The following is a 20,785-nucleotide window of genomic DNA, read 5'->3' on the forward strand; positions in this document are numbered from 1 at the left end:
AATATCTGTGACAATAATGCTGACTTGTAAGAATGAGAAGGAGGAGCCATCAGACAAATCTTTCATTCTTATGCAGATTGGTTCACTGTAGCTCTTTTCACTTGACTTTATTTGATGTGTAAGGATTAACATCATTATTCTGGTCCAGCTCTTTCCGAAGCCTCTTTCACATTAGAATGCCATGTTCTACATGCCCCAAATCTGACTCACTCTTGCAGGAAATTTCTGCAATACTTGACCCTAATACATTTTCCTGCTTTGAGTCTTGTTCTCGCTGCCGTATAAATAATTCAGGAAAATGATTATGGAAGAAAAGAGAAGGGAATGTTTTACTTGAGTAATGATGCAGCATCGCATGCTGTAAAGTTCTGTTTCTTGTGCCTTGATTCTGCAACAATTTGGGGTCACGGACTCAGAAGAGATTGTGAGGATGTGATGGGGATTGCATCCTCTGCAGAACTAGGCCCAACAGCCCCTTTAAATGCATCCAGATAGAAGAGCCCCCCCTGCCATCTGCCAACCCTGACCCAGTCATATCACGGATAACGCATTTGACCGAACAGCAGCACTCTTGTATTTTCATGTCACCCACGTTACGTGTTAAGGACACAGAGGAGGAGGGATGGAGGGCGGGGGAAGGTGGAGGTGGATGAAAGGTATCCCAGGTGGTGAGTTGTAAAGGAGCTCTCCTTACAGTCATTGGAAACCGGCTTCAAAAAGCACACACACACGCACGCACGCACATGCACGCACACACAAATCCAGACAAACACACGCAGCTATCAGTTCTTTTCCAGTCCAATGAGGGAGTGGGAGGAGGCAGAGAAGGAGGGAAGTGATAAAGAGAGATGGAAAGGGAGGTGGGAGGGTGTGTGTATGCGAGTGTGTGTCTAAACAGAAGACAGCGAGCTTGAGAAGAAGAGGAAGAGAAGGGGGTGGATGGAAGAAGCTATATGTGGCCGTGATACCCTCTCCTCCTGGATGCTGCCTTCCCTTTTCATGGCTTTGTCCCTCCTTTGTACGGTGTCCCTCGGAGCAGACACCGGCACACCGCGCAGCACTCAGCCGCGGAGCCGGGGATGAATCAGCCCCAACAAAGAGCCTTTGAGATGGCAGCGTGTGCTTCTGCCTGGAGGGAGGAACGCATCAGGCTTTCCCAGGCAAGCGGCAGCCTGCAGTGCGCGCTTGCTTGAGAGCCAGCCCTCCTCCTCTTCGTCATGTGTATGAGACAGAGCGGTGTGCATCTGTGTGCGAGTGTGAATGTGTGTGAGCAGCGTATAACAGTGTATCTTAGTGTGTATGTGCACACTGTTCCTTCCAATCCTTCCTGGAGGAGAGAGGCTCTCCTCTTCACTGGACAGCAAGGTAAGGATAAATGACTGATCTCTCTTTCTCCTCTAACAATGAATTGTTCCTCCACAGCAAGGTTTCCCGTTTCTCCACGAGGAGACGGGGCTGAAGGTTGAGGGGGTGAAAATGGATAAGGAGCTTAATGTCATTGATGAAGAGCGAGCTATAGTGAATGCCATCGGGAGGCATCAGCCGTGGTGGAGGAAGAAGGAGGAGGTGGAGAGGCTGTGAGCAGAATGCAGCGCTGCCAGGTGCAGATGGAGGGGGGCAAGAGAGAAAAGGGGACGACTGAGTGGGTTGTTGGATGTGTTCAGTGATGGACCGCATATCAAATGAGGAGCTTTCCCCTTCTGCTTACCCCTCCTCCTCAAAATCCCATCAACCTCTTTCTCCCTTTGCTTCCTCACTCAACCTATATTTCAGGAAAAACGATGTCAGACTCCTTTAAATGTTGCCTTTTTTTTTGTGAAGTATTGCGCTTAGCAATTACAATTTCTGATTGCCAGGGCCTCCGTGGACAGATGTTTCCTGTTTTTTTTAGGGCTGTGTGTTCTACAGTGTGTTTTTGAGTAGGCTGAGTTCACAGGTTAGCTTTTCTGGTCATACCAGTGCTTGAGGCTACAAGCTGCTGCTGCATATTGTCTCTTCAATGGTTTGGAAGCTGATGGAAAGCTGGCACAAGAGAGAAGACTGATATGTGACATATGTTAGGTGCATTTAGAGGAACTACATGGGAGGCAATGTCTGAAATGTGTTGTCTGAGTCCAAATTAGAGCCGTTAAGAAACATGAGCTCTGCTCAATAGTGTAGAAAGTAGGTTTGTAAAGTCTCTCAATTAGTCTCTTTATTAGATGGTACTGTGAAGAGAAAATCAATCTAAGGGTAAGGTGTTTTAAAGTGTATAGATTTCAGTTTCAGTCCAGAGCTTTAGCATCAACAATGCTCTGATTCTTACTGACACCATCACAAACAAAAGCCATTCTTGATTCTGTTTGTGCCACATAAAAGTCCACGACTTCCTCTTGTATCTGTGCATGCGCCATCCCAAAAATATTAGGGACTTGAGGGCTTCTTTGTGCGGAGTCAAAATTATGTATACATTCACGAGGGATCAAAAAGAGCTACAGTCAGTGGATTTTGTAAATCACTCTTGATGATGTAACTTGAAGTAAAAACTGTGTTTATGTATCAGGTGACTCATTGATATTCAAGAAGGAAGAGGAGGGAAAGGGTAGAAGAGGTGACAGAGAAGGTCTATTTGGTGCATGCTCACACACACACACAGCTGGGCATCTGCTTCACTGAGGGTGATGTGTACACTCCAGCATCCTCTGATATTTTTGGAGGATGTGTCACCCTTCCCATTTTGCTTTCATGTTCTTACACGCTCACAGTGAAACACAAGCTGACAGGCAGTGCAAGCTGATGCACATGTAGCGGGACACGGGCAGGATGGGACGTGATAAGGATCCTCTTCACACACACATGAAGATGTCTGCTGCGTTTACGATTGTTTTCGTGAATGTTTGTGTCGCGTTCATGTCATGGAGGGGGCATTGTGCATTACCAGCTTAGCGTTGCCATCGGCAATAACACGTCAGACACTAAAGATTTTAAAAAAGGCTCTACGTTCAGATTAGAACAGCGTGACATGAGTCCCCTCTCTGGGCTGAAACAGCACCCATGCTGGATGACAGATAAGGGCAGCAGAATTAGTGCAGATTGATAACATGAAGGAATCTGGGGTTAAAAAAATACTCTTTGCTTTGTTCCCAGGAGAGACAGGCCTGAAAGAAAAAAAAAACATAAATCAAAGCCTTTATAAGCACATGCGCGTACAGTAAAGCTTGCACCAAGTCCCAGTACATCAATAAATTAGACCCATGAGAGAAGAGTTGGGCTCCTGCTATTGGTCCAGCCTGATCATACGTCTCTATCAGCACAGCGTCAAATTGTTCAAAGCACTTGTGAGAGCCAAGAGGATCTTTAATTAAACAGAGTGTTGGTCAGTGCTGCATTTCCTTACTCTCCTGACTTTTGCTCTTACTGTTAAATACATATTCTTACACTACATGGACAGGCACACCATGTGACGTAACAGCATATATTTTTAACGATGTTTCAGCATCCAAATAACATCCCATAAAAGCCCCAGGACACTAGAAGTGTTGATTTTACAATTATATAAAAGGTGTTTGGATAGAAGTGTTAAATGGAAGCAGAAGCTTTTACAGTGCATTTATGTCCAGACTCCTCTGCCGCGGAGAAGAACAAACTAGTTTCTTGTCCATTTTCTCATCTAGGAGAATCAGTGCCATTATGTCAGGTGACAGAATGATGAATGCGCTCTGTTGATGCAACTGTCCTGTCCTGAAATCCCCTCTACTGTGGCCTGTTTACTGCCGAGAAGCTAAAGAGGAAAAGAGGTTACATCCTCAGAGCTGAGATGGCTGCGATCAACATCATTGTCCCACTAAACAAAACAAAGCACATGTGAATTTGAATTTTCACTCACTATTTTGTACATACCATGCATTCATCCATTCAGAATTTGTATTATGTCCTCTTGCTTTCCTCATCTTCTCTTCTTATGTCACTATAGCTGAGTGTCCCAAACTCCCCTTATCCATCTTCAGTCTTACTCCTCCTGTCAATATTAACACAAGACTGGTGTGCCCTCATGCGCATGTGTTTGCCCTTGAAGAACTGACAGCCCATGTTGTTGAGCAGATACCATGCAATTCCTATCCTCAGGCCTCCTTTTACTCAGTCAGAACTTGAGAGAAAAAACACAGTCAAGCTTTCTGATTGTTTACTCTCTCAGAATGGGAGTACTCTATGACTCCTAACATTTCAGACTTGCATGACTTCATACGGATATTTAACTGAAAGTTCACACATGATGCATCGCTGCGAGTTATATGACATTTGAAAGTCCCCACGATATGTCACTATCAGTGAACCCTCTATGTGTATGTGGGTCATTCTGCATAAACTGAAATGTAAATGCAGAATGCTCTTTTTTGCTAATTTACACTCACTCTGGAAGCCAGTGTCCATTGGCACATTGCTGCTAATAAATTCTAGTCCCCCTCGTGTACCCCTTGTTTTCTGTGAATTAGGTACACATGTTTAGATAGAAGTGTGAGCGTGCATGGTTATTTGTCTTCTTTGTCTCTTTGTTGGCCCTGCAATGGACTGGCGAACAGTCAAGGGTGTACCCTGCCTCTCGCCCGATGGCAAGATAACGACTTTAACTTGCTGGTTGTGTGAAGAGTCAGAAGATCACCGAGTCAGATTTATTCATCCTCTGGAGACCAAGAATAATTGGAAAACCATTCCATAGTTCTTCTTGCTTAGGAAGTTTTGCACTGACCAGAATGTCGATTTCCGGCTTCGATAAGGCAAAAAAAGAGCTATAGATACGCAGTCTTTTGCCATATTTTACTTTGGAACAAACCAATGGCCCCACAGCTTGGCACTGCCATCCCCAGAGCCATGCCACTAGTTGGCTGAAAACACCAAACCTTGTTAACATTTGTGCAGTGGTTGACTGTACAGAAGTCGAGGATTCGGTTTTTTTCTCGCCCTTTGTTTTGCATGATATAAACACTAGGATGAAATCTGCATGGCAGCATCATACTGTTCAACATCACTGAATGCAGTTTATTACATTACATGTCATCTGCCATCCATTGACATATTCAATGCCCTTCAGTGAGAAAGTACACATCATCTTAAATCATAAACACCGCAGTTGTCCTGTGCAGTCACAACCAGTGCACTGTGCCTTTTTCATGCCCTCAGATGGTGCATGTTTGTGCGCCTGTGTGTTTTTAACAAATCACATGCAAGAGATGACCCTCCTAGACCTCCCTGCTGCCCCACTTCCAGAGTAGTCAAATTCCAATCAAAGGACAAAATGGTCATCATAATGAAGCTGGTGGACGATAAGCCATACACTTCATGGGTTGAAAAACAGCATTTAAAAACTTGATGCTATCTGTGCTGTTATAAAATACTATAGATGCAGCCCCCAGTGAGTCACTATGGCTGGATTATACTTATGCATGCATTTACAAACACAAAAAGAGGATTACCTCATCTCCACTGTCTCCCACCCTCACCTCACTATTTGACATGAATCCTGCACAAAATAAACACGTGTCTGGTGCAAGAGAGGAGGGGGAGATGATGTGTGCTAAAATTAGATCACTGAAGGGCTGAACAAAATACTAATCCCACAAGCAGAGTCACCTGCATGTTTGCTACATTTCTGCATGTACTCCAACAAAAAGAAAGAAGCAGAATTTAGGGCAAATGGGAAAGAAAAAAATCATTCGGCAGTGCTCTGGAGCACTAACATGGAGCAAATCCAATATCTCTCTTATCTCTCAATCCCCTCCCACTCAGCCACAACTCCTGCTCTGGGTGATTTGAACATGAGAGGAAAGCGAGTACGTTCTCGCTTCTTCTGTCATGTTGTCTGCAGGAAACATATGGATTGCCAGGTTGAATATCTGCATGGCATGAGAGGCCAAGCCGCTCTGCCAGGTGAAGAAGCTCCATCCAATCAGGGGTAAGGCTGTTATCGGATACTCATTTAAGCCTGGATTGGGGTGGGATTAAGAGATGGCTCTGGGGAGAAATAAGGTCTATTTGGATGGGTTTTTTTAAACTCTATTCTCATGCTTCACAATGTTTTTTCTTACTTCCTATGTGTTAAATTTGACTTCTCAGCAACATGATTTTGGAGCTTTCACATCAAGCTTTTGGGTTTATTTGTTTTTTTCCTGCACAAAATTGTAGAAATTCTAATGAAGCAGAATTCAGAATGACCTCATCCTCCCTGGCTCTTCATGTCCCTGACAGCCCCCGGCTGAGTTTTGCCTCAGCACTTTGATAGATTCAAGACAAGCCACTGAGGCATAGGGTCAAGTCCCAGCAGTTTTGAGGGATGTGACTGGAAAGCGAAATTATGCTCGGTACAAATTCAGCTTTGTGCATATGGATTATCAGACCAACATAGAAATCAATAAGATTTTGTTGTCAAGACAGTCATAGGGCCAGCTGCATGTGATTAAAGCTGGTAAATCAATAAGTGCATCAACTTTTGAATTCATTTTGCCCTGGTATGAATCAACAAAGTATGTGTGTGTTTCTACTTGTCTCATATCACAGTAGTTAGTTTGTATTTCCAGAGTCTTCAGAGTGGAAGAGTGGTTGAAAATGAGTAATGTACACTCTGATACGACTGTTCTCTGTTGAACTCATGAAGCTCGAAACTACAATCAAATCGGCTTCCCCAATTTGCATTGGTATCATTCTGTTATTGCTAGCTGTGGAGAACTGTAGCATGCATTTCACTCATGAGTAAATATTGATTGATCTCCTTGTAAAGGAATATATGTAAATATTTGTTCAGGCAATGCCTGTATGTGCTCATTGAACAGTTATCTTAGCAGATAGCCTGTTATGCACCGGGGGGAGATAACAATCTCTGGTTTGCAGCTTGTTTTCTTAAGCACTTGTTATTCAAAAAGGAGCCACAAGTGGTGGTAAAAAGCCTTTCTGTGTCTGTGGAAAGGGAAATGGGTCTCTGACTCTCAATAGTTCCAGGTCTGACTATAATTTTGGCCCCAATTCCTCTCTCCTCACACCATAATGTCCCTGTCAGACAGAATTAGGGTCCTCCCAAGCACCACATTATGTACATAGGGAGAGCACAGAGTGATACGTTTATGCAACACTTAGCATATTAGCCTTGTGATTGAATTATCCTTGGAGGGTGACACATCTCTCCAAGCAGTACCCCTCCACCTTCACCCCTCTCATCATTACCCCCCTTTGTGTTTTGAGTCAGGGCTTAGCTCATGTGACCAATGGGCCTGACCTCGTTCTACCCTCCGGTGAAGCGGCAGGGTGAGTGGCGTGGGTTAGTCACCAGAACATCTCATAACAGGCGCCGTTCATGCCGATTACAGACATGCTGGTCTCAGGGGTGGAGGTGGAGGGAGGAAAGCCTGCCAGAGTGATCACCCACTGGGTCACAGAAGGCTGCAAAACTCATTTCCTCAGCTCCCACTATTTTACAGTGCATGATGGGAGATTGTATCAGATAAACACAGGGCACCTTGTAAGCCCTGCAATTCAGGCCAGCATCTTGTTCTGGTAAACTAAACAAGGAGTTCTACTTTGGCAAGTGTGTTTAGCTTTATGGTTACTTTAGCTACTGACATGATCACAGTGATGACGCTAGCATGTTCACATTAAGCAGGTATATAATCTACAATGTTCATCATCATAGCTTAACATGTTAAGCCATGATGATGAACATTTCTTTGAATTTCCCCCATTGGGGAATGAATAAAGTATTTTTCTATTCTATACTTTCTATTCTAATAGCATGTAAACGTTTGCCTGGTAAAACTATGCTGTTCAGTGGTTGGCTATGTAGACTGTAAATAGAAATGGGTTCACTTAGTTGCTGTCCAAGTGAAGCTAGTCAGTAAGTATCTTAGGGTTAAATTCTATTTTGACTTTTTATTTAAAAAAATTCTTTCTGACATCTCTGCAGGAAAAAAAAAACAAAAAAACACCATACATAGCCTGCTTGAATACAAGGGGTGTGTTTATAATATCATAGTGAATCATTTTGGAAGTTTGTAAGGTCTATCAATAAAATATACTTAAAAGAAACCATACATAGGGATATGACCCTACCATAGAAATGTTATCAGGTGTTTGTTGGTTTGGTAGAGAAAAATGTTAGCAAAGTAACCCAGGACAGCAAAGCGGACGAAGACTCATTTCTGTAACACCATTCCTTTGCTCCACCCTCTTGCCTGAATATGGTTACTTCTGGCTCCAAAAAAGCCAAGATGGTAAATGCCGAACACAAGCAAGCAAGCTAGTGGGACTTTTAGCTCTGAGACTATCTGATTTTGTTAAAAAACAAACCACCTTATAGGTGTTAGAGAGAGCTTTTGAGATTTTTTTCAGACAGATTTTCAGTCAGGCATATAAAGTTATATTAATTAAAATGTTGGGATCATCAGTTGTTTGACAATAAAACAGCCAACCAACAACTGTGGTGGCTTGAAACCTCTGCCATAAACGGAAGAACTATTTCATTCTGAAGAAGCTGAAGCGATTCATTACTTGAACATTTGTGCACTTGGATCACCTTAGCTAAATTCTGACATTGAAAACATTTGAAAATAAACTGTTATTCATTTAGCATGTATTTGGACGTAACCCAAAGTATAGGAGACCGTTCAAAGTTGTTACCGTTCAAAGTAAGTAGGATTCATCATCTGGGAACCATAGCTGTCTGTACATAATTTCATGGAAATCCAACCAGTAGTTATTGAGATGTTTTCAGTCTGTGATAAAAGTACAGACCATAGACTGGCTATGACATCCAGACGCATGGTTTGCTGGGACATCCTCCACACTGCGAGCTGCATAAAACAGTATCAATCATAAGACTTAAGTGTGAGAGATTAACTCCCTGTACACTTGTGCAGCCAAGGAAATGAGATGTAATCTATTTAATCATTTCACACAACTGGAATGGAAAGTAAAGCTGAACATACAGTAAACCTGAGTTAGTGGCTCGGCAAATTCATCCAAAGATTAAGTGGTTGCCCTCCCTGCAATCAAGGGTGCACAATCTACTAATTAGGATAGGATATGAAAGGCTTATAGAGGAGTTATGAAGGATAGCCTGCCATAGCATATTTGTGTTTGTATAAATGTGCATGCATGAATGTGTGCTTTTGCTTTGCTAATGCACTGAAAGCCTGTGGGCGCTTGCCAGCCTGGCCGCATGTTCATCTGTAAAAGGGCACAGAGAATGAATAAGCCTTAATTGACCAGATATCCTTCATTACACATATGCTTACGAATCCATCCGCTCTCCTTGGAGCGGTTTTCATTGGAACAAGCTCATGACAACCAGCAAGGCACGAGGATGTGGGACATCCAAATGGCAAGTATAGACTAGATTTTAGATCAGCTATTTGAATAGTTTCTCCCACTTGGAAACATCATCTGTTGGTAGATTTTATTTGAATACACCTGGTCAGAGGGGAGACAAAAAGGGAGTGTTTAGTGTCAGGCAGCATGTCTTTAATCACTGTGGCACAAGAGATTTGCTTATATTCAACGGACAAGATTACAGTTATTTAATCATGTGCTTCACCTACTGCTAGGAACACTTTCTTTAAAGATGAATACTTCTCTCTACAGGGACATTGTGAGCCAGGCAGGCTGTCACCCCTCTGGACTTGAGGATGTTTCGCAAGAAGAAAAAGAAGAGGCCTGAGATATCAGCGCCAAAGAACTTTGAGCACCGTGTCCACACCTCATTTGACGCCAAACGGGGCTGCTTTGTGGGCCTGCCAACCCAATGGCAAAGCCTGATAGAAAACCTGCGAAGGCCCAAACCCATGGTGGACCCCTCCAGGATTACAGAGGTGGAGTTGAGGCCAAAGAAGGTATGCCAAACCTTCCATTTATTTGATATTTCTCTGACCTGACTGCTAATGATTGGCATATCATTTGGGCCCTCATCAAGCTATCATTAGTGGTTCTAAAAGAGAGACATTGTGCTATGTCTATGCTAGATTATGCTGCTAGTTTTTATCAATGCAGACATATACTTTTTTGTGCCGCAGAGGGATTCTGCTTTCTCAGAAAATGCTGTAATCCTCTGATGACAATGTGAAATCACTACTCCCCTCCTCATCTTTTTGCTTTCTTATCTATCACGGGGCTGGGCTAATGACCCTGCTGTGTAAACTGACTGTACAATGTCGAATACTCACAGGGACCAGAAGATTTATTACTGCATGCAGGCAATTAATAACAGTACATGGTGCTTCCCTAGGATGTCAAACAGAAAGAATAAAAAGTGCAGGTACAGCAAAAGAAATGCTTGTGAGTGATGCAGCCTGCAAATCTCAGGATTTTAACGCTTCACGAAACATACTGTCGATGCTTTTTATGGCTCTCCAGAAAAATAAAGAGCTCCATGATGTGGTGGCGATTAGTGCCATGCAACATGAGAACCACCGTGTCAGCATTTAGGTCTGAGTCATAGTTTTAACCGCCTCATCAATATACATTACCCTTGTAATGCAGAAAGCCCCAAACAAATGAGAAAAAAAGGACCAAAATTAACAAAATGTATAAATCCAGCAAATGTGGGGTTACTTTTTGATTTTGACAAAAAAGTAAAATTATTTTCCTTTTTAAATAATTTTTAGTAGAGCAAAATCTCACCAGATTATCACCTGCCATCCTTTCCTGTAGAGAGGTGCTACAGTTGGTGAGATGTCATCTGACCTGCACCTCCTGTGCAGCTGTAATGGCTCTGAGCCAGAGAAACAGGAGAGGCTATTGACTGACTGTGAACTGAACATGACTCTACCCTGAGACTGACAAAAAAAACACCATGCTCTCACTCTTACTGCAAAGCATTCAATGTTTGTCTAATCATTTTATGTCAGGGCACGTTTATGCCCATTGCATGACTGACATCTATTCATACCACTTCAACGATCTCAAGAGAAGCTAACATCTAATATCTAGAAACATAGCAGCAGCATAGAGGCTCTGTCTTTGCATGGTATATTTGTCAGGGTCTTTTTCAGAATAAGCCACTGGGGAACTGAATTAAAGTAACTGTCTTTGAAAAGTGACAATGACGGCCTTTACACATTCCCTAGTCTAAATTTAACTTGCCTTTGAGCAATGATTATGCCACTCTTATTATCCCTTCCAGTCCAAAATCTCTCTCTAATGTAATCATGGCATTCAGACTGTGATAAAGATAAACGCCTCTCCCGTTACAGACCATTGTGCGTGGGAGCATGATCGGTCATGGAGACTACATCGCAGCCATGATCAACGACATGAGCCGTCTGTCTGTGACCAGTTCCAACTCTTTGCGGAAGAGCAGCCCCTCAGCGAGGAAGAGGGCCCAGTCTCTGGGAAGACTGGGGGAGGTGAATGAGGGAGATACCTACCAGTATGAGGGCCTGACCCAGGATGATGATGATGATGAAGAGGATGCAGGTCAGGAACAGTGGAGGGACAAGGCTAGGAACATCCACAGTGAGACCAACACCCCTTACCTCGGCATGAAGAAGAGCATCACTCTGCAGCCCAACGGGATTCTGCCAAAGGCAATATCCACCTATGAAGTGGGTTTCAGCCCCCTTGAGGGACCCTCACAACCTCCTCAGTCCCAGAACATCCCTGCGCCAAGTTACGGGGCTTATATGAGTGGGGAGGTGGGAAGTCCTCAGGAGAGAGTGATATGGAAAAGAGATTTCCAGCTGCCCAGGGGAATGCCACCAAACCAGAGACCCGTAGCTTGTTTCTACAGCCCTGCTATGACTGTGCAGCAGTTCCATGGAGATCAAGGGGCACTCACTACGGAGCTCCGTCCCAATCCACCAATGTACATGCACCCACAGAATAGCCCGGGGAGGCCATTCTCCTCCTATGACCTAAAAGTAAGCATATCTTTGAAGTGATGACATGCAGTTATGAATTATTCATAGAACACACACTATATGAATATTTCTTTAATGTTTTGTATATCATTTTCTTGGTGCTCAGCATGTTTTCCATGAGCTTTGAATGCATTAAATTAATTTATTTTTCTTCAATATATCATCAGGGATCATTTTAATGCTTAGATTGTGAAGCACCGTATTAACTGGCTTGAAACTAAAGATGATTAAAGTTCTGAATTGAGTATTTTATTTGATTCCAGTGTTAAGAAATGAAATATGGGCTTGTGAGGTTGTAAATGTTGAAAGATGGTGTGTTTGCCAAGATCTTTTTTGGAGGCTTGAGGCCATATAGCAACTTCTTAACATGGGTCATATCAAGTGAAGTGGATCCAGAGTGAAAGTGAAGGACTTGATTTACATCCACTTTTAAAGTGGGCTATGAACCCCAGGCAGGGAGCCAACCCCCCATTTCAGCTTTCTCTCTTCTGTCATTACGCAGGCAGAGTCGACAGTGAGGTACCACTCCGGTTTTCTGCCCACCGGCACCAGCAGTCCTCTTGTGGGAGGCATGAGACCTCAACGGACTGTGCGCTCCTCAGCTAGCTACACTCTAGGCCTGTCTCCTAATATGGGACTGAGACCCAGTGTTCCAGACCCCTTTCTCAGACACTCCGGATGCCCCAACCCTCCTTACCCCCGTCAGGACAGCCCTTCCCAACCTCGACCTTCCCCTACAGGCTCATTAGCCACCAGTCCTCCAGGTACCTGTTCCCCTGCCTTTAGACCACCACAGCATCCCTCACCAAGGCCACCTCCTGACCCACCTAAAGTGACACACGAACAATTCAAGGCAGCCCTTCAGATGGTGGTTGACAAGGGCGATCCAAGAACCTACCTGGAGAATTTTGTGAAGATCGGGGAGGGCTCAACAGGGGTGGTGTGTATTGCCACAGAAAAGCACACTGGAAGGCAAGTGGCGGTGAAGATGATGGACCTGCGGCGACAGCAGAGGAGAGAGTTGCTCTTTAATGAGGTACAAAAATTGTGCACATAGAAAAGTGCAAGTAGTTCAAATTTAGACGCATGCCATTTACAGCAACATACAGTTCTTTGCAAAAGTGGTGAGCCGCCTCTCAGTTTTTTTTATGTTTCAATTTCAAGAAGCCAAACTTTCTTGTAATATCTTTGACCTTAACAAAGATTCGGCAAAGGCCTGACACAGACCCTGAGAAATGCATCTGGACCTTCAGTTGATACATCTACTATTATTGAAGCAGTTTGGAATCATCTTGACAGAAACCAGAACAAAAGGCAGCCAACATCCGAATATGAGCTTTTGAATGTCCTTCAAGAAACCTAGAGAACTATTCCTGAAAACTGCTTAAAGAAATTATAAGAAAGCTTGTCTAAGTGGGTTCAGGGTACCAAATGTTGACTTTCGAGTGCGTTAGAATTGCAGAAACTCTGTTTCTAATTATGTCTGCATTTTATATTGCATTTTTGCTCCTATTTCTGTCTCCTGGAAATACATAAAGAAATTAGGGACTTTTACGCCGTACTGTATGTACTTGCTATTTGTTGTTTAGCCTTCAACTCGTCAGCATGTGCCTGTGGTAGCTTCCAAGATTTTCAAGCCTGAGAAAGTCATCTTGATGATTTCATTATGTTGCTCTTGATTTTGTTTGCTTGTGGAGTTTAAAAGAAGTGCACAAGTACTTAGACTAGAGGCTAAAAGTTTCCCTCTTCTGATGACTTATCTCAAACAAGTACCTCAAAGCAATCCCAGTACAAAGCTAAATTGCTGCATAGAGCATGTTTTGAAGCTACAAAACTAAAATGACAGCATATTGTGTTATGTTCAAATATTATGGTAATAGTACTTGCGTTTTTTCATGCAGGTGGTCATCATGAGGGACTATCAGCACAGGAATGTGGTGGAGATGTTCAAGTCTGCTCTGGTGGAAGAGGAACTGTGGGTAATCATGGAGTACTTGCAGGGTGGAGCACTAACCAACATTGTGTCAGAAACCAGGTACGAACAGAAGAATGAAGAATGTCGTAGTCCCTCTTTTAAAACAAAAGTGCATTCTGTCCAGATATTAAATCATTTTTAATAACCAAATCAACCACAAGGGGGTAGTGTGGTATCGATTGAAGAGTGATCAGTGTTTATCTGAGCAGCACATCGACCCGTCCTTCAGTCTTCTGCACTCCACGTCTGCTGCTTATCTCTGGAGGCAAATAATGATTCAATGATAGTGGATAATTGAATTTGCACATGTTTGCATACAATGTGGTATGTCAATTTTGAGTGGAAATTTGATTCCTCGATGTTTCATATTGTAGAACATTCATCAGAATTGAGGAAAACATATTGACCAGCAGCAGGGAGCTTCATTTGATGGAGTGTATTTGTTGTTATATGGTTGGCTTGATGTCTGTAGGATGACCTCTGGGTTAGATTGCTGGACTCCCAGAGAGGCAAATATTTCTCTCAAGCCAAATGACTTATAAAACGAGCCACAAAAAAAGTATCACACCCACTTTATGATAGAGATTAGAGTAATCAGTATATTGAGAGAATGATAAAGAAGAGGAGTTCTGTGGGGGGGGGGGGGGGGGGGGGGGGGGGGGTTGTTTCTGCCACCCTGTGATGTCAAATTAGATTTTCAAGACTGATTTAAATCTCTCTAAATCAAAAGAACTACCTAAATTAATTTATTATTTGTAAAATAGTTTCAGATATACATTCTATCCATGCTAAAAATCACGTGGAAGAATACAGCATTGTAATTGTTGGGTTAGTTGCTTTGCAATGGGCACCTGACTTTTCTTGCTGTGTGAAAATGTCTTTTTTTCTCTTGTCTCTCATATGTTTACGCTGCACTTGTAAAATATCAAAGTCCCATTAACACTGTGGAGAAATTAGCATGTCGGTTCGTCATTCTGCTGTGTGGGAGTTGCTGCGCTGAACCTTGCACTCTTTATCATTGCCTTTAATGGGTGGTGATTCATGAATTTTGGCTTTCTGAGCTGTTGTGACTGGTAATGGAAATGTAAAGTCAGTTCATTTGTGTGTAAACTTGTGTGTGTGTTTCCTGCAGGCTGAGCGAAGAGCAGATTGCCACAGTGTGTGAAGCTGTTTTGCAAGCCCTGGCCTATCTCCATTCACAGGGAGTCATTCACAGAGACATAAAGAGTGATTCTATACTACTCACATTAGATGGAAGGGTACGATATGTTGCCTTTTTTCCCCTCTTTCCTTCCTTTTTCCTGCCTTGTTATTAGATTAGTACTTTTTTATGTTCCCTGCAGGTCAAGCTTTCAGACTTTGGCTTCTGTGCCCAAATTAGTAAGGACATCCCTAAGAGGAAGTCTCTTGTGGGGACACCTTATTGGATGGCTCCTGAGGTCATCTCTAAATCACCATATGGCACTGAGGTGAGGAAGCACAGCTCTCATTCACAAAGAATAACACTGGTGTCTGTCAGGTTGCATAAAAGCCAACAGTGCCGACTTGTGCTTTATGATATATTACACAATTCCTTCCTGTGTGCACCAGGTTGATGTGTGGTCAATGGGTATCATGGTGGTAGAGATGGTGGACGGAGAGCCCCCATACTTCAGTGAAACACCTGTAGCAGCAATGAAGAGGCTGAGAGATGAGCCAGCTCCGACTGTTAGAAATGTCAGCCAGGTATATGAACAGGAAAACATGCGGACATGAATATGTTCTTTCTTTGAATAAGTGTTTTTAAGCAGCATAACTGTTGATCTGTCAGTTTTTACAGTGTTAATAAAATAAGATGCTATTTTTTAAATCTATCAAATAATAACTGCAAATATTCATTGAAGTTAAAATGTACGAATGCGCTCTGTGATCCAGATCTCCCCGGTTCTAAAAGACTTCTTGGACCGCATGCTGACTCGGGACCCCCTGGAGCGGGCCAGTGCCACTGACTTGCTAGAGCACCCCTTCCTGCTGCAGAGCGGCTCACCTCAGTGCCTGGTCCCACTGGTGGAGCAGTACCGCAAACGCATGTCCCGTTGCTGACCCCATGGGGCTTACGGTCCCCAACACCCAACTTAAGCCTGACCTGCACAGGCCTCGGAAGAGGAAAAGCACCGGGTTCCAGCTCCTCTAGCACCCAAGCTGATGGGCTGTCAGCTCCGGAGAAGCAGACCCAGACCCAGACAGCATTTTGCCGTCAACGTGATGGTGGCAAGTTTGGTTGACAGACACGGCATGGTCTTGGGCATGTGAGAAGCACTTTAGGAGTGAGTTAAAGGCAGCATGCAAGTCCTCACCTCTCTACTCAGTTTGATCGGAATAATGATTGGCTTCCTGTAACATTCAATGCAATTCAGCACAGCACAACATGGTGCATAACAAACTGACAGTAAAAATCAATATACCACATAATTATATGAACCAAACGTGCTACTCTAAAAATCTTTTATAGTGTTGTTTGTGGGCATTACTACTTATAAAGCTGGTATTAGGCTCAAAACAAAGTAGCTCCTTGTGACAGAATAAAGTTAACCTTGCACACTCACACGCTGTTGTGGAAAGTGGACATCGACACGGTTAACACACACTCCTTGCATGGCCAAATGGAGGCACACCTGGCCTGATGTGAATGCTTGAATATGTACCAAACTGAGATTTGAAAGACAATTCTCCTTTATTAGCATAATAAATGGGTAGACAAAAGCCCAGCTGCTACTATTGGGCAACTGGAAAAAAAATCACCAGTACCATATTGCTCTTTTTTGTCTCTATTCTTTATTTCCAAAAGGTGTTGTGGGTTGTTTGTATGATGTGAAGGTTTCATAATTAAGTATGGACATAACCAGATGAATTAATAATGTAAATAAAAATACTGAGTATTAGGTCCTTACACCTGCTGATTCACTGCAGTAAATTTTATGAAAGAGGTTCAAATGTTAAGTTTATTTACTGAAATGTGAGTGTATAGGTGTGTGTGTATGTATGTGTGAGGGCACGGTTGTGTGTTAGGTGGCATCACAGTGTTTGTCTGTGATACAACCCTCTTTGTATTGTGACAGAGGAAAAAAGAAAAATCCCACAACTGTGCGTTGCTCCAGAGGATGATGTGTGTGACTGTATTTCCATTTGTTTGCTTAGATAAAGCACACAGGCCTGGCATGTGATGCTGCAGGACACAAACCTGCTGAGAAACACTTTGCACATAGTCTTTGTATTCTGACAAGGATACATGCGAACGTGTTTAATGTATTTCTATATCTGTGTGGATCACTCATGAAAAAGAGAATTACACGGTTTAATTTTGTATAAATCAATAAATGGTACGTTCTGACCCTAAAATCATTTAATTTTTTTTACTCACTTGCACACACACACAAATACAAGTAGAATTTACAAGTCTTTTATTGTATTTGTCATAGGTTCAGCATGAATGCACAGTAGATAACTTTAAGCAAATTACATTTTTTCTTAAAAACACAAGCACTATTAAATACATTTAATTCCACGTGATATAAACATGTGAAAAATTAAGTTTCAGTAGCTCACAGACTTGTATTAGGTTATTTCAAACAGAATTGTAAATGCACGATAGTAAAATTCTAGCCAACTTTATGCGAATAAGCAAATAGCATTAGACTTTTTTATTGTTATCATTAAATACTGAAAAAAATGCAACAAAAGCAAAGAAGTAAAATTTCTCTCAGTTTATAAGTTAGATCGCCAAGCAATAAATCTGGATTGTCAGAATTCCAAATGCAATTAAAAAAACAACACTAACAGCCTGTTTTATTGTTGTACATTCTCCATCTAATCAAGGGTGGACTGAGACGAGTAGCTTTCAAACTCACACTTCACAGCGCTGATACTGTCAACACTCTGCTGACTGTCGACCTGCTGGTGCGTGTGTGAACAAGGGAAGGTTTCGGAGCGGGACATCCGACCTCTTCCATTTGAGGGGCTAGACGAACAGTCTATCACCATCCTCATAAACTCTGGTGCGGTGAATCGACGCAGCAGTCTGGTCCCAAGGCCCATGAACCCCGGGGCATGGCTGGGGATCTTCTCTGACTCCATCTCTCCCCTGGCAAAAAGTAGTTTGCCGTGTCTTGTAGTCGAGCCGAGGCTTCCCCTCTTCTGCTGCTCTCTCCTGCCCGATGGAGTTGTTTCACTGGCCTCTTCATTCTGTGATCTGACATTTTCCTGGAGAGCTTTCACAGGCTGACCCTTGCTGTTTAAAATAGACTTTGGCAGAGAGACAATTTTGTTGCCATCGTTTGTCAGGCCCCGGGTGGTCCCTTGACATTCCATTTTGTCTATCAGGCATCGCTCATCCTGTAGTGAGGCTCTCTTTAATTTGCTGGCTGATAGGCTCATGTCACGCAAATCACCCTGATAGGACTGCTTTCTGCTGCTCAGAAGGTCCAGATTAAACGACTTTGCCTTTCCCCAGAGAGGAAAACTCTCTGGTGTTTGTTCTGAGAGTCTGGTGTCTTGGCTGACATCTTTCTGGCTTGGCTCGGAAAGAGAGTTGAGGATTTTTGCTCCCCTCAGCTCTCGAAGCTGGCAGTTTTGCAGTTGTTTGGCAGTGAAGAGACTGCTGTGATCCCCTTCAATCTGGCTTTTCTCTGGCTGTGGAGGCAGAGCCCAACTGTGGCGATGATTGTCCTCATGAGACTGACTCCTGGGACATCTGAAATGATTCCACAGCCCGCTGCTGTCTCCAATTTTCATCTGTCTTTGGAATATGCCTGGCAATTGGTCTTCATTGGTCAGCTGCTTGGAGAACCTCTCCAGAACATGCCTGGGGAGCCTGTTGGGCAGGTGGCACTCTCCTTCAACAGCGGTGCTCGCATCAACATGTGGATCATCTTTGCCAACTTTCCTGCAAGGAAAGTTCAAAATTTGGACACATTGGTTGTATCCAAAGAAGTTGGCTACCTCAATGGCTGAGTGGCCGGCGTTATTGGTTCTGTCCAACCTCAGTCCTAGTCTTTTGAAAGCTCTGACCAGGAACTCCAGAACCTGACTGTGTCCAGAGAAGGCAGCGTACATGAGAGCACTGTTACCCCAGGCATCAGAGACTTCCGGATCAGCATTGAACTGCACAAGAAGTTTAACAACATCCAGGTGACCCATCTCACAGACGTGGCTAAGGGCTGTGCGGCCATCCTCATCCTGACAGTTGACATTCGCCCCTTTCTCCAGCAGAAGCCGGGTGAACTTGGTCCTGGTCCCAAAGTCTTGCAGGCAGACAGCGTACATGAGTGGGGTGCGGCTGTTTTCTGTCTTCGAGTTGATGATGCGCCCATCCAAAGCATCCAGGATGAAGCGTGCAAGGTGGACTTTACCACCATGCATGGCATCTAGGAAGGTCTTGGTGCCAGAGCCCTGGCGTAAATCTTTAGGCCGCATCATTCTTGGACACCTACTTGTGGAGCTGAGCCGACAAATAGGGAGAGCAAGTGTGTTGCAAGTTGTATGTGGCTCTCTGTGATGACTGAGTGCATTTACCTCAGCGTAAGACTCAGAGAGGAGCTGCCAGTGTTTTTATACCTCCCTCTCCACATGCCCTCCCCACGTTGCCTAGGAAACAAACGTCTGAGGACCATTATGCAGTAGCAGCATCCATTCAGCCCAAGCACTCTCTGCCTGGAGAGAAATATATGCTATTTCAACATAATAATTACTGAAAGGGAAAAACATGGCCAGTGTTTTTCATCAGGATCTGTTAGAGTAACTTAAATGTAGCATTTTTCCTGTTGTTTGAAGCAAATTAATTTAAAAATGTCTTAATGCTAATAGAATAGTAAAATAACAGGACAATTCAGTATTTTGTGAAATCTATGAAAAGCATATTATGTTGAGTCCCATTGACATTCAAGAGTACATTGTTAATAGGTTTGGGGCAAGGTCGATGTGAGGCTTTACTTCAAAGGAAGAGAGGGAAAAGTAGGGAAATTACACTCTCCTGTTTTTTTTCCTCTTTCTAGCATGTCTTTGAAATACTGCATCCATCCATCCACTCTACTTCTTTTTGCTTCACCTATATCCAAAGCCCAATCACAATCAATTAAAAGGAGTTCAAATGTGCTGCTCTATTGTGCAGGGAGTTTCTCGAGGTTTCACAAAAGGTCTTGAAGGTCTTCTTAATTTCTTTATTTACTTATTTATGTATTTTGTCACCAAAAATAGTAAATCTAGTGAGCAAAACAATAAAAAGGCAGTAAAAAACGTAGTAGAATGAATAAGAAAAAAGTAGAGGTCAGCTCATGTGGTGAGACAATCTGCTCTTCTCCTGACTGGGATCCCTTGAAATGCGAAGATTTATGAACAAGACTTGTGTTTGTATGTGGATATCAGCATCAGTAGCTTTCAAAGGTAACAATGATAATAGCTTTTAAATGCCAACATGATGCCAGTGTAAACTACTCCTTTAAATACAATCAGTGATTGTGGAAGTTTTAGTCTGTTCTCCATGACAAATCAGCAGGTAGCGTTTCTGTTGCTGCCTCTTTTGTACTAATGAAATGATAAATTCAGTCTTTGATTTGTCTAATTTGCTTGTAGCCTTCACTTTCGACACAAAGCTTGTGTCAAAGAGCCTCCAAACCGCTGTTTCTTCTTACAAGACCAGCATTTCATCTAATTTCTAATATAAATCTCAGCGGGACCAAAACTGCGCTGAACTGTGGAGGTGAGAGAAACATTACCTGGATTCCCAATTTGCTCACCATTCACCATCCGGCTTCATCAAACCCTCAGCGTGTCATTTATGCGGCACTGGGAACCTTGCTCTCATCTAAAGTCGGCTGAGCTTTGTCAACAGATGCTTCCCCTCGGGGGCCTTAAGCTATTCCGTCACTAATGTCTTTTCTGAATCTTTGTAAAAAAAAAT

General features: G+C 43.1%; 2 protein-coding genes across 2 annotated transcripts; one reads left to right on the forward strand and one right to left on the reverse strand.

Moving 5' to 3' along the window:
* The first annotated feature begins 872 nt into the window (after nucleotides 1–872).
* On the forward strand, nucleotides 873–17,219 carry pak6 (p21 (RAC1) activated kinase 6). Its single transcript, XM_075448349.1, has 9 exons — nucleotides 873–1,365; nucleotides 9,604–9,851; nucleotides 11,211–11,876; nucleotides 12,379–12,912; nucleotides 13,778–13,911; nucleotides 14,984–15,110; nucleotides 15,195–15,320; nucleotides 15,442–15,576; nucleotides 15,766–17,219. Exons 2-9 carry the CDS (start codon nucleotides 9,648–9,650, stop codon nucleotides 15,931–15,933), a joined length of 2,094 nt encoding a protein of 697 aa, XP_075304464.1. The 5' UTR covers nucleotides 873–1,365; nucleotides 9,604–9,647; the 3' UTR covers nucleotides 15,934–17,219.
* A 55-nt stretch (nucleotides 17,220–17,274) lies between these two features.
* ankrd63 (ankyrin repeat domain 63) lies at nucleotides 17,275–19,397 on the reverse strand. Its single transcript, XM_075447926.1, has one exon. The coding sequence runs from the start codon at nucleotides 19,303–19,305 to the stop codon at nucleotides 17,698–17,700; it is 1,608 nt and encodes a 535-aa protein (XP_075304041.1). The 5' UTR covers nucleotides 19,306–19,397; the 3' UTR covers nucleotides 17,275–17,697.
* Nucleotides 19,398–20,785: the final 1,388 nt, after the last annotated feature.

Source organism: Odontesthes bonariensis, chromosome 17 (genome assembly GCF_027942865.1).
Source record: "Odontesthes bonariensis isolate fOdoBon6 chromosome 17, fOdoBon6.hap1, whole genome shotgun sequence".
NCBI classification, from domain to species: domain Eukaryota; kingdom Metazoa; phylum Chordata; class Actinopteri; order Atheriniformes; family Atherinopsidae; genus Odontesthes; species Odontesthes bonariensis.